Source organism: Caretta caretta, chromosome 9, assembly GCF_965140235.1.
Source record: "Caretta caretta isolate rCarCar2 chromosome 9, rCarCar1.hap1, whole genome shotgun sequence".
Classification (NCBI taxonomy): Eukaryota; Metazoa; Chordata; order Testudines; family Cheloniidae; genus Caretta; species Caretta caretta.
Window position 1 is genome coordinate 83,355,025 of NC_134214.1, and position 14,900 is coordinate 83,369,924.

Consider the following 14,900-nt stretch of genomic DNA (forward strand, 5'->3'; position numbering starts at 1 on the left):
TTTTAAACATGTTATAAAATGTATTTACCTCCACGCTTTTTGGGAGCTTCAGGTTTCATTTTAACGATATTTCTGCTTCTAAATTCAGGCCCTTTAAAATCATCTTTGTCTTCATTCAGCACTGGCTCTGGCTGTACAACCACTGTACCTAGAATAATTTCATTTAAAAGGTGGAAACCATTACATATCCAAGTGACATTCCAGTGAAGTGCAAGACTCCTGTTTAAACAAAAGCCAACATTGCATATAATTTTCCCCCAACAAGCTATATGATGACTGACTGATAAATATATCCTACTGCACAGGTGTCCATATTACAAATATCAATATCACACACCTCAAACTGGCACTGGTATTGCAATTGTAGGAATGAGATCAAAGACTGAATCGACCCTGGAGAGCGAACTACCCTCTCTAGCCCCAGATGCAGTACATGAAGAACAGAATAAAGCATAACAGTGAGACAATGTGGGTGAGCTTGCAATGCAACTGTTCCGTGGCACCTGGAGTTTTAGGACAGCTAACTGAGCATCTCTCAAAAGCTGTAGAAATTTCTTCCCTCCCCCACCAACAGGGCAAAATCTCATTTTCCTCTTTTACAAAATTATTAAATTTACTAATGTTTTAACAAAACCGAACAGTGCTAACCAAAGTTACGTGAAGAAAAAAAAGTGTAATTTCACATTTAGAGCTGGGTTTCAATCCTGTGTCTCCTGGGAATTTGCAGTAATACAATGTTCTGTGAAAATAACCATACAATGACTGCTTCTGGGGGTCTCTGCTATACTATGGCTTTTATAGAGCTAAGAAAGGCAAGCTTTTTTGTTGTTCTTTTTAAACAATGCTAAAACTAAAAATATCATAGAATCTCAGGTTTGGAAGGGACCAGGAAGTCATCTAGTCCAACCCCCTGCTCAAAGCAGGACCATCCCCAATTCTGCCACAGATCCCTAAACGGCCCCCTCAAGGATTGAACTCACAACGCTGGGTTTAACAGGCCAATGCTCAAACCACTGAGCTATCCCTCCCCCCATGGTGTAGAGGGTGTTTTAAAAGTATTGCATTTAAAATAACCCAATAATGACCAGCTTTTTCTGTTTTGTTTTTAAACATATTTCAAGATCTGGCCTAAACCTCTAATACTTTTAAGCAAAGGGTACAATTTTCAAAAATCAGTCACTTACGAGAACTAAATCCCATTCTCAAATGGGACTTAGGTACTTCTGAAAATTTTACCCGGAATGTTTACAAAAGAACAAAAGCAAAATACCGTTTCCTGTTTCATGTTGTCTTTATTTCCACAAAAATATGGATTCCAATGCATATTTTGAATTAAGTAATCAGTGCATCCTGGTAGATCCAGTGATTTATGTATGTGGGGTTCAAAGTAGACATTTAAAAACAAAATATTTTAACCTTTTGAATGCTATAATCATAGTAGGGCCTCAATATCCTGCTTGCTAAGGTTGGCACTTTACAAAAAAAATAAAAATAAAAAAAAACAGACGAAGTATACAACGTATGCATATTCCATCATATAATCTTGACACTAATTCGCAGAATTCAGACACACACAAAATGCATGCTCTACCTTTAGGTAAGCTTTTCATATCAACATCATTTTCCGAGTTTTCATTTGAAACATCTTCATTTACAGTTTCAGGTAAGGTTTGTTCATCATCTGATCCAACATATTTTGTTACAACTGTAGGTTTCCTGTATGAACAGAAAAAAAATCCACATTTGTGATAAATATTTTATAGCAATTTAGGTGTATATGGTGCTTTGCAATCAAACAATCTCCCTTGGGTCAGGAACCTGGTAATTTTAAATTCTATTTTTCGATCTAATTTAAACTGCATGAGATGATGAAGCAGAGAGAAACAGACTGGGCAAGCATGACAACAGTAAACAGAAGAGGAATTTTGTTCTTAGAGATACATAAATTTTTTTTTATTCCCCCTAGAGAAAAGATTATATGTTGTTTTGTTTTACATATTTTAAAAGGATCTGAAGGACAGAACCGTAAGGTTTACCAAAAGATGGCAAAAGACAAGAAGGAATGTGATCAGTGTAAGGTTGCTAAAATGCAGTTATTTTTGGCCACACAGAGAATGTGTTTTCTTTAGGCACAAACTGAGAAACTATTACCTTAGTGCATTACTTCTTGAAAGAGAGCAAAAAAACCATGAATAAACTGAAGTGCATCAGACTGGCAGTGTTTGTCTGAAACATCTCATACTGTTACCAAGTCTTGATTTTACTGGTAAAGTATTGATTTTATTGGGTATTAGTGACTCACTAAGACAGGGTAAACTGATTACCCCACTTGGACACATAGAAATGACTTTTCCAAGGGAAAAAAATCCTGGGTGTAGGGTGATAGTCCTGAAGGAAGAACCCAATGAGCATTTATGCCTGATGAGCCTTGAGATAGAAAACAAGATACCATCAAGACTTTGTTAATAAAGCCATACTCCAGGAAGGGGGTAAATTTGAACTTGACACAGTGAGCCTCCTCAGCTGGTGTAAATCAGCCTGAAGTTACATGGCTCCATGCCAATCTACACTATATAGTTAGCTGGCCCTGCGTAGATTGTTTCTGTAGACCAAGTTAGGGAAGGCACCTAGTTACAAATAGTATTATTCACATTTTCCTTTTCAAACTAACCTTTTCGAACGTGATGATCCTAAAGATTTGGATCTTTCTGAAGAGCTATTGCCCTAAAAACAAGGAAAAATTTTGAAGTCACAAACATCTGTTAGTGTGTGACCAGAACATACACCAACAAAAAATTATTTTCTTGGATTCTTAGGTATACAGCAGCAACTCAGAAGTCAATTTCTAGCTGGGTTTAAACCAATCATATCCCATTTCTTGTTCATACTACATTTCATATCAAGGGTAGCAGAACAAAAATTAAAGTTTTGCTTGTAAACGTAGTGTTGTAATTAGCTGGATTCAATTATGAGACTTTTTCGTTTATAAATTACTACCTGGATTAAGATCTCTTAAAATGAATATATATTTTGAGCCCCACCAAGCACACACTGCATCAGAAATTATAAAGAAATATTATTGTGATCTGAGAAATTCACAGAATCATACACCATATTTCTTATGCACCAATTTGCAGGACATTGAGGAAGTATTAAAAATAGTAGAGGACCCCTTCATAAGATTTTATTTCCCTGCAATCCTCCATTCCAAAGGGTCCATTTAACAGTTACGGCTCGCACTTCACAACTTTCTGGGCTAAGGACTGGGTGTGGCTCACTCAAGAGCATATCATCAATATTCGTGGGTCACTTGAGGATGTGATTAATTGCACTGTTAATAAAAGAATACCAATTGAAATGATAAATATTTTTGTTTTGTATTTACATTTTCAAATATATTGATTTCAATTATAACAGAATACAAAGTGTACAGTGCTCACTTTATATTATTTTTATCAGATATTTGCACTGTAAAAAAGGTAAACAAAAGATACTGTTTTCCAATTCACCTCATAAAAGTACTGTAGTGCAATCTCTTTATTGTGCAAGTGTAACTTACAAATGTAGATTTTGTTTTGTTATATAACTGCACTCAAAAATAAAACAATGTAAAATTTAGAGACTACAAGTCCACTCCATCCTACTTCTTATTCAGCCAATCGCTAAGACAAACAAGTTTGTTTACATTTACGGGAGATAATGCTGCCCGCTTTACATGTGAGATATGCTAAACCTTTGTATGTCCCGTCATCCTTCAGCCACAATTCCAGAGAACATGCTTCCATGCTGATGATGCTCATTAAAAAAATAAAGCATTAATTAAATATGTGACTGAACTCCTTGGGGGAGAATTCTGTATCACCTGCTTGGTTCTGCCATATATTTCATGTTATAGCAGTCTCGGATGATGACCCAGCACACTGTTCAATTTAAGAACACTGCAGATTTGACAAAACACAAAGGAAGAATCAATGTGAGATTTCTAAAGATAGCTACAGCCCTCGACCTAAGGTTTAAGAATCTGAAGTGCCATCCAAAATCTGAGAGGGACAAGATGTGGAGCATGCCGTCAGAAGTCTTAAAAGAGCAACGCTATGATGCAGAAACTACTGAACCTGAACCACCAAAAAGGAAAATCTACTTTCTGTTGGTGGCATCTGACTCAGATGATGAAAATGAACAAGCATCAGTCCGAATAGCTTCGGATCATTATTGAGCAGAACCCGTCATCAGCATGGAAGCACATCCTCTGGAATGGTGGCCGAAGCATGAAGGGGCATATGAATGTTTAGCATATCTCACACATAAATACCTTGCAATGCCAGCTACAAAAGTGCCACACAAAGCCCTGTTCTCACTTTCAGGTGACACTGTAAATAAGAAGTGGGCAGCATTATCTTCCATAAATGTAAACAAACTTGTTTCTCTTAGCAACTGGCTGAACAAGAAGTAGAACTAAATGGACTATGTTGGCTCTAAAGGTTTACATTCTTTTGTTTCTGAGTGCAGTTATGTAACAAAACAAAATCTACATTTGTAAGTTGCACTTTTATGATAAAGAGATCGCACTACAGTACTTGTATGAAGTGAACTGAAACACACTATCTTTTGTTTCTCTTTTTTACAGTGCAAATATCTGTCAAAAATAATATAAAGTGAACAAGGAATACTTTGTATTTTGTGTTGTAATTGAAATCAATATATTTGAAAATGTAGAAAAACATCCAAAAATATTTATAAAAAATGTCAACTGGTATTCTATTAACAACAGCGCGATTAAAACTGCAATTAATCACAATTGTTTTTTTAACCGCGATTTGTTTTTGTTTTTAGTTAATTACATGAATTAACTGTGATTAACCGACAGCCCTAATACTTTCATGAAAAGAAGTATTACTTACCATTACGTAATTTGCCACTTCCCAACCATGATAATTCACAAAATTGCAGCAGCTCCCCACTTCTCAGCAAAGATTTAATAGTGGGTAGAAGCCTCATGATAGTACAATGTGATACCTTCCACAAAGTATACATTTACTCATGCATTATGAAGTACCATAGGAAAAATACAAAAGTAGTCAAAACTATGAAAGTACATTGAATTTATTATTTTACTTTTTATTTTTAAATTGTGATTGCTTGCCTAGTCATAATGGATGTCATTCATATCCACTTAAAAGGTTATATTGTGTTTTTTTAATTCAACTTTTAGAAGAAGTTCCCTAATCAATTTTCACATTCAGCAGATATGGTAGTGTGTAATCCAGTACAGATTTTAATTCAAATTTAATCAATCTATACCAGCCATTTTTGGATTACCAGCATTACTGTAAATCAAATGCACCATATACTTTATTCCTACCTCTTCCCTGTTATTTTCCATTGGAGTTGGACTATTTTCAGGCCCACTACTTTTACCTGTACAAGGAGGGAAAAAATGTAATTCACTGAATGGTAGAAATCACTAACAATTCTTTAAATTATAAATGATGGTTGGTATAAACTTTTTTACAGCATTATTAAAACATTACTAAATGGACAATTAGTCAGTGGGGATGAGGAGTGAGTTTTATATAGAATCACAATAAAACCTTTGCATAACACCATGGCATCATCTATTGCACACATGCTAAATAATTTACAGAAAATTTTATTTAGATTTTTTTTAAAAATACCACTGCTACTATTTTTCAACCTTTTCCCACCAATAAAGAAATCATACTAGAGGAGCCAGAGTGCAACTACACATGCTTCACACGAAAAGCAGTAACAACCAATACATTCCTGAAACTTCTGTACATAACATTGTGATTTTAAGGACTGATATATCAAGGACCTAGCTAGCACAGCTAAAAATAAGTGATGTATCCCATTTGATATTGTGGAGTCTCCTCTTTCAAGATATACAGACCTCCTATTTCTAGCCCTAATGGGTTGTGGGATATTAAACCTTAAACATGTCATTGATCCAGGACTGAACCCCCATCAAGTGTAATTTTGAGAGAAATGTTATAGGTTTTTTGAGGGGGAGAAGGGAATATTTCTGTTTCAGTATTCTTTATAATGCAGCTATATGAAGTTGCTCAAAAGCTTAGAATGTTAGAAGGAGCCTCACAGGAAATGGATTAATGGAAAGTACAAAAATGCTATTTTTCATATGGATATCACGAGTATTATAGATTAGGCTCATAGCACTCTTTACATTATAAGACCCTATTTTCAGTTGCTTATAATTTTGCAAACTGTTTGGGCTGAATTTTTCCACACTGGCTGTGTCTGCCTCAGGCCTAATGGCTTTTTTTTTTTTTGGAAAATTTCAGCCAATACAATGCAGATGTTTATGAAAATGACAGTAAGGAAAAATGTTTTCTCTGTATTAATTTCTTCAGATCATTTCTCTGAAGTGCTCTCGTGTCCCTCTGTTTTGCAGCAAGATATTTAGCTGGATTTTTCTTGCTAACATCCTCAGGCTCTGATCACCATGTGGTGTCAGGAAGGAATTTTGCTCCAAGTCACCCTCCTATTCTCTGCCTGTGGCAAATAACCATTTAGTGTCCTGCGGGCTGTAACGTTTTGGTCACATTTCAATTGCTGGGTTTAGCATGTGGGCGCTGGGTGTTGTTGGTGGCACGTGACATACAGGAGGTCAGGCTAGCTGATCTGGTGGTCCCTTCTGGCCTTAAACCCTGTGACTATTGTGACAGATATTGCAACCATATGCAGTGTCTTTGGGGGAACATATTACATTATGCTTATGTATCACTGTGGCTCAGGAATTATATGTATGATTGTGTTCTACTCCATGGGGGTGAATTATTACAGCTCCTTCAGGAACTAAAACACCGTAGAGTGATTAAGGAGAATCACTCATTGTACCAGACAGGTACCACCCACTGGGGTATTGCATATAGGGACTCAAACTGGGTTACAAGAGACTAGGAAAACCAAGAAAGGGCTTTTGGCTTAAAAAGGATGCATTTAAACTGACTCAAAGCCTTCTTTCTGATCCAGCAAACAGACAGGACCTTCTGTCCAAGCGGGGCCGAACCCTTGTGGAGGGTTGGAAAGACTTTGGCCTACTAGGGCCCTATAAGAATAATGGGTGACTTATTGTAAACTTTTAGCATGCCTGAAGGAGCTTTTGTTTTGTTTTCTCTATAATGCTTTTACCTTAAGAATAAACATGCTTGCTTACAAAGAGCAGTATGGTAACTTGTAGCTGATGGTTATATGCTGTTCATAGCCTTTGGGGAGAAAGCAAAGCACAGATAGACTGGCCTTTAAGTAGACTGGCTTGCTAGGGAGTGCATCAAAGTGCAGGGAGCTGCCATCAAAGTGCAGGGAGTTGGGAAGGGAAGCCTTAAAATCCCCATCAAGAGGAAGAGAGAGATGCATGTCTCCCCTTAAGAGAGGTGATGGCTGAGTACTGAAAACCTTAAGCAGGTGCCCTTAAGGGACCAAGGGAAGGGTATAAGGTACACTCATGCCAAAATTGTGACAACTAATTACTTGAAATTTGGCTGAGGGGTGATGTGCCAAGGATGTGCCTCTTGGCATCCTCATTAAAATTCGCCTAACTTTGGTTAAGTTGTAACAATTTCAGTTTGCACATGCTCAGTAGAGAATACTTTGATTTTAACAGCTAAAATTTCGGAAGATTCCATCTTCACTGGGCATGCTCAAATCTCACTGCGCCTACGTGTGACCAGACTGTCACCATACCCACAAACTGACTAAGCAGGTTGTACCCCCTCGTATCACAGTGCTGACCAGACTGAACATGCCGTCACCACACAGCAACTGAGCATGTTCTCTCCAGTCTAGGGGTACAGAGCTGAGAGAACACCAAGATGGGGAATTGAGAGCAGGGAGCCTGTCTTTCCTATGCTCTCAATGACACCTCTACTCCCTTGTAACACATCCACACAGTGCAGTATGAAGGAGGAAGCTGTCCGATTCAAATACACAGGAGACAGAAGCCAGACTGGTCAGGAAGGAGAGTATATTGGCGCACACAGTCTGGTGAGACTGAGACAACAGTTATGCAGTTGGAGGTGAAGAGACTGGAGCAGGAAGCTGCGGGGGGGGGGCAGACTTGCTGGGCAAGAAGACTAGGAGTCACGGTGGGGAAGGGGTAGACTAAGACTTGCTGGACAAGGAGAATGCAGTGAGGAGCAGGAGGGGTAGGGAGGACAGATTGTGGGCAAGGAGCTCAAAAGGGAGTGAAATCAGAACTGGCTGGGAAGAGACCATGACTAGGTGTGAAGACGGGATGAGAGAATGATGAAGTCAGAGATCCGAACTATGACAGCAAGCTTGGAGGGGGAAATAAGAACTTGCTGGGCAAAAAGACTGAAACGAGAAGCTTGAGTAGAGTCTGGGACTGGGAAGATAAGGATACTAGGACTGGTGCAAGGAGCTGGGGGGGAGGGGACGGGACGGGACATGACTGGAACACCTTGGAAGGGATGAGGCAGAAGGGGGACAAGTCTGGAGGAAATGAGCCGAAGTGGCTGTAACCACTAGAAAACACTCCCCTCCAGAGCCTGGAATGCCAAATTCCCGAGTCTCACTATTCCTCCTCTGCCAGCAAATATCTGTGAAAATCACTGGTTAAATGTGTGTCTGATGTCCCTCTAGTACTGATCCACACAGAGGATAACAACTTACTATTGCTATCAGTTACTCCACTAGTTCAAGTGGCAGAAGTCTGTGTAGTGTATCTAAAGGTTCCACCCATGTGGTGTTGTGATGCCACATGACAGCAAACTGAAAAAACAGAAGTTCTTCTTTAAAAAAAAAAAAAAAAAAAAAATGAGAAAGTTACACACACACACACAAACTATGTTAAAAGACCACTAAGGTTGCATAATCAGGCACACAAAACTTAGGAACTTTCAAGATTAAGGTTGCCCGAATAAGCTTCATTCAGCCCCCTTGTGTGTATGTATTGCGATACAGTGTTAAATTATATGATCACATAGTATTTTTCTACAGGACTGCAGTCTTATTCAGTGCACTGGATAAACAGTGATTAATGAGCAGCTATTCAATATTTTGTTTTCTCCTCATTGTTCATTTCTTGTAGACTGTTCAAATCCTGTTATGAAGAAAAAATTATTTCCACATGGCTTTTTTATGGTGCTCATCACTATAGTAAGCTGAGTGCTTCAAAGAAAAATTAATTAGTCTTCTCAAAACTTCTCTCGAGATGAGGGGGAGGTATTATCTCACTTTTACAGATGGGGAACTGACGCACAGAGAATATGGTCAAAAGCATTCACTAATTTTGGGGAGCCAACTTGAAAATCCTAGGACCTGATTTTTCAGAATACTTTCAGAATATGTTCTAAGGACAACTCCCATTGATTTCAATTATGAGTGGTCAGCACTTCTGCCAATCAGACTTCAAGATATCAAGCTAGGCCAGGGGTTCTCAAACTGGGGGTCAGGACCCCTCAAGAGGTCACGAGCTGTCAGCCTCCACCCCAAACCCCACTTTGCCTCCAGCATTTATAATGGTGTTAAATATATAAAAAAGTGTTTTTAATGTATAAGGGGCGGGGGGTCACACTCAGAGGCTTGAGGTGTGAAAGGGGTTGCCAGTGCAAAAGTCTGAGAACCCCTGAGCTAAACACACAATTAGCGAGCACCTCAAAGGTTTGGTTTAAGTGACTTGTTTAGCATCACACAGGAACTCTGTGGCAGAGGCAGGGCCAAATCCAGTTCTCCAGGACAACAGTGAAGACCATGAGACCCTCCTTTCTCTTTCTGCAATCCTCTGTCTCATTCACTCGACACCTTCCAACAAATGAGGAGGGTCTTTAAAGACAATCTTTTTTATTACACAATTCATCCCCAGAGCAGGGCATTGCATGAGGCAGAGGTCCTATGGAAAAATAGCATGCGATCAAATGATTAAAGACTATTATAGTTCATACACACAAAGGGACAGTAGTTTTTTGTAATTATATATAATGTATATGTGTGTGATATCACACACATACACCCTTGAAATTTGTCAAAAGGACTAAGCAATTGGTGTATCTCTGCTCCACAGTAATTCTCTTTCACGGACAAGAGCTAGAGTCACATTTGTAACTACACAGGACTGGGAGAGAGGTGCTGCAAACAGTAAGCAACTTCACAATGACAGATATCTGTTTATCCATGTCACAGTTTGGTTTTGGCAAAGGTGCCCTGAAATAAAGCACTGAAGCACCAAACAGGAATTGAATTGTACAGTCAGTGTTGACACTACAATGCAGTAATAAGAGGACAATATTGTCAGAAATGCTATACTTAAGATGAAATTTTAAGCAGAAATCCAGTTAAATCAAAGGGATATTATCAAGTATAGCAGAAGTTTGTGACTTTAACAGAAGTTTTACATAATCCAATATGAATATAAAGATCTTCAGTTGATGTAAATTGTCTTAGCTCCATTGAAATCAATGCTGTGTATCTGACAGAGCACTTATTTTTTTGTATAAAAAGAATATTTCAAATATTCCTAAACATTAGAAATGCAAAACAGTTGCGTCCTGTTATATAAGGAGAATAAGAAAGCTGAAGTAAATACAAAGTGAAAATGACCAGTCTTATTTCACTATATGATCTGAGAAATATAAGAAAAAGCACAGGTGATAATCAAGTAAAATTAGATTTTAAATTTCTGTCAATTTTAATAAGGTAATGAGTTGTTAGTGAAAAGTTAACTATTTATTTTGACAGCATCCTTTTAGCGATCCCATGGATCTGTCAGAAAATAGAACAAAATACATTCCTCGGCTAATACAATCCCAACTTTCCTCACACAGTCACTTCATTGCTATGGAAAGCGTTTCAGGAAAGTTGGAGTCTGAAAAGTTCTATAACAAATCCAGATTCCTACTATACATTAGATTATAATTTTCTGCTGTGTGTTTATTTTAAAAGCCTTCATTATTGACAGTAGTTAAAATGAAGTTGTTGTTTTTTAAATCCAGTACTTACCTATTAGATATTTTGGAGATACCAATAATTTTCCAGAAGAAACCTAATCATTTGCTTTAGAAAAGCGCTTTTGTTTTAGTGGTTTCTGACTTAATTCACAAATTGTTCCCACAATTAACATGAAAACAACTCCCTCACACTCTGTTCCACAATTGTGAGGGTCAAAAGATCTTAACTTCAGCAGAAAATCAAGATGTGTCTATTACACACTGTTAATATAGGGAACCATGAGAAATCTGAACCAAAAGCATCCCAGAGGAGATACAAACATCCCCCACCCCAAGGACACACAGATAGTTTAACTTCCATGAAACGGAATACTGAATACTTTGTTGGTTTAAAAGTGTTATAACATACAGAACATTTATATTCACAAATGAAAAGCAATTTATACCAAGAATCTACTGTATATTTATCCAGATATCTCCACTTAAGAAGGAAACAGCAAGAACAATATTGCATATCTGTACATCAAAATGCATTTTATTGCACTACATTCCAAGATGTTGAATAAGAGTGTACATTTAAAAGAGAAAATATATATATATTTTACCTATACTTTTGCTCACAGATAGTCTTGGAGGCGAGTTTGCGTCCTCAGATTCTTCAGAAGAGTGAGCCAAAAAGTCATGAAGCTTCTGCACCAATGTATTCAACTTGCTTTCACTGATAAAACACAGAAGTGTCACTTGAAATTAGTCTCACTATCTCATGCTACTTTATTAATTAATATATAGTGCAAGCTTGAAATGAATGCTGCTTGTTCTTAAGTACTACATATCAATGAAGGAACTGAAGATCTTCCAAAGCAAGGCTTTTTTTTTTTTTTTTTTTTACCAAAACATCTATCTCAAAAAAGGATACCAAAATATGCAAAAATAACCCCCCTGTAATTTTGAAAAAAAATCTGTAAGTGCAGATTTGGCACTGAAATATAAGCATTTAGGACTACATTAGTATAAAGTCTACAATAAAGCATGTCACATTTTAAAAAGCCGTATTTCATGTAATTAAAAAAATGAAATATTTACAGAAGCCAAGAAAAGTGCACTGCTATTCAAAGAAATTAAAAGGAAAGAACATAGCAAAAACATTGTGCATAACTAAGAGAGTAATTAAATAATAGCTAAAAATGTGAATCACTTATATTGGTCTGTCTGTGGATACATAACCCAAACAGAAATTGCAAGCAGTTTCTCTACATGGCCTAAAGAAAAAAAATTGTAAAGACGCATGGAATCAGACATTATTTTAACTTACCCACACAAAGCTTACATCAAACCAGCCATCCCAATTATTTACTGAGTGTCTCAGAAGATAACCAGCAACATGTGTATCTTGTCAAAAGACAATTGTGTAGGAGCAGATGACTGTCTGATATTTTTATTTGAATTAGTTTACTGATACTATTGCCAACAGAATTTTCAATTAGCCAGTTTTATAGAACAGGAGCCTTTGGTCATTTCTCTACCATGTACACAATTTTTCTTAAGAATAAGACAAGGCTCTAATTCACCAGTTACCTTATTAGCACTACTTTTTAAAAAGGTTTCTTGTCTCAGGCTCTCCACATATTTTTCTCCCACCTCCTAAAGCAGTGGTCACCAACCAGTCAATTGCGATCCTGGAGCCTCTGCCAGTCAATCGCTGTCTGGCGGTGCAGCAGGGCTCAGCAGGCTGCCTGCTTGAATGGGCCCCATGCCGCTCCTGGAAGTGGCTGGCACGGGTCTCTGTGTGCTGCCCGCGCCCGCCGCCCCCATTGACCGCAGCTCCCAGCCAATGGGAGCTGCAGAGTTGGCGCTGGAGGGCGGGGACAGAGGCAGGACACAGAACAGCCTGCTGGCCCCTGGGCCGCAGAGACACGCCAGCCACTTCTGGGAGCAGCATGAGGCCAGGGAAGGCAGGCAGCCTGTCTTAGCTCTGTTGGTCCGCCGATCAGGAGCTGCCTGTGGTAAGCGCCTCCCGGCCAGAGCCTACACCTTGCACACCCTCCTTCATCCCAACCCCCTGCCCCAGCCCTGAGCCCGCACCCCAACTCCCTCCCAGAGCCCACACCCCTCACCCCATACTGCACCCCAACATTCTGGGTGCAGGAGGGGGCTCTTGGCTGGGGCAAACTCCCTCCCAGACCCCACACCCCAACCTCCTGCCCCAGCCCTGAGCCTGCACCCCTCATCCTCTCCTGCATCCCAACCCAATACCCTAGCCAGGAGCCCCCTCCTGCACCCAAACTCCCTCCCAGAGCCCGCACCCCTCACCCCCTCCTGCACCCCAACCCCCTGCCCCAGGCTCAGCCCTGAGCCCCCTCCCACACTCCAAACCCCTCAACTCCAACCCAGCGCCACATCCCCTCCCGTACCCCAACGCCCTGCCCCAGCCTGGTGAAAGTGAGTGAGGGTGGGGGAGAGTGAGCAACGGAGGGAGAGAGGGAATGGAGGGAGGGGGCAGGGCAGATCCTGGGTTGATCTTAATTTCAAAAAGTGATCTTGCACATAAAAAGGTTGGAGACCAACGTCCAAAAGCTTTCCTGTGCTCATATGTCTTTTTCCAGCTGTTGTACAGTAACTGAAAAATCATACATCATCAACTAGACTAACCCCTGTGTAAGATAATCCTTCAACACTGCCATTAAAGAGGCACATCCAAATTGTGCTTTTTAAAAACTATTTTCAAGACATCAAATTTTCTGATAGTGCACACTTTAAATGGTAATTTTTAAAAATTTCTTAAGAAAAAAATCAGAGATAGAATAGAACCATTAAGTCCTACAGTCTATTCCTTTGCCATGTAGCATTGTTCCCTACAGTATATTTGCTAGTGACCTGCATTCACAGCGGTGTTGTAAGTCTTAATTCTATAAGGGTAATCTAGGATAGGATAAAACTTTTTTTTTTTTTAATATCAATTAAAACGTTTTAAAACCTTAGCGTACACAGAGAAAGTTAAAATAAACTAGGGTTTTAAAACTAGTTAAAGTGCCTTACAAACATTTAAGGTATATCTAGACTAAGATAAATGAGTAAAAAAATTTTCCTAATCTAGATATACTCCAAAAATTTTGAGATCCTTAGATGGAAGTGCTTTAAAAATACAAACTATTAATTTGTTACCTTCCAAACTGTATTATTTAGAATTACTTTCCCCATGCATCTTCAAAATACAGGTATGGACTACCTCATAAAGTAATTAGTTATTCTAACCATAAAAGTTATCCACATATATAACATTGAATTTTTAATGGTTCCTGACAGTCAATGGTGTAGGAACCACTGTAAAATTAAAAATCTTTCAAGAACATCTCTGACAGCAATGTTTGTGTTCTTCATTAGTTTACTTTTTCAGAGCACTAGCTCACGTCTGCAGATTCTTTAGTCAGTTGTAGCTTTTTTTAATATTTACTTAAAGTACACAAGATTTTCACTACCTTTTTAGGCAACTATAAAATGTTAAATCATTATCACTTTCCACTTTAAAAGGTAAAATGGCATCTTGCAGCATAACGAGAACTCAGTGGCCACAATTTAAGTAACCCTTGTACTGATTGTAAAATCTATGCAGATTTTTTATTTTTTTTTAAATTGCAGCCAGATGTTAGGTAAATTGTTGTAAACAGGAGTATTAATTTACTTTACTCTTCCATCCTCTATAACTTCCATTTCACATAACAGAGAGACAAGGTGGATGAGGTAGTATCTATGACCTGAAAAAGAGCACTGTGTAGCTCAAAATCTTGTCTCTTTCACCAACAAAAGTTGGTCCAATAAAAGATATTACCTCACCCACCTTGTCTCTTTCATATCCTGAAACCAACATGGCTACAACACTGCAATTTCACACAATTAAAATTCTGGGGAGCTGGATGGCTAAAGTGATTGGTAACAAGAGTAAAAAGAAAAGGAGTACTT

The 14,900-nt window shown here is 38.5% G+C and overlaps 1 protein-coding gene across 6 annotated transcripts in view; it reads right to left on the minus strand.

The window, feature by feature from the left end:
- ATRX (ATRX chromatin remodeler) overlaps positions 1 to 14,900 on the minus strand; it is a 139,870-nt gene that overhangs the window by 111,475 nt on the left and 13,495 nt on the right. For 4 of the 6 annotated variants that reach the window (XM_048865450.2, XM_048865447.2, XM_048865446.2 and 1 more), the window contains 5 exons: positions 11,549 to 11,661; positions 5,363 to 5,418; positions 2,672 to 2,724; positions 1,592 to 1,716; positions 29 to 148 (listed from right to left, as the gene is read on the minus strand). In XM_048865450.2, the coding sequence (XP_048721407.2) occupies positions 29 to 148; positions 1,592 to 1,716; positions 2,672 to 2,724; positions 5,363 to 5,418; positions 11,549 to 11,661 (467 nt within the window). Of the gene's footprint in view, positions 1 to 28; positions 149 to 1,591; positions 1,717 to 2,671; positions 2,725 to 5,362; positions 5,419 to 8,670; positions 8,741 to 11,548; positions 11,662 to 14,900 lie in introns of those variants that run through there. The other 2 variants (XM_048865448.2, XM_048865449.2) reach the window with 2 other exon arrangements.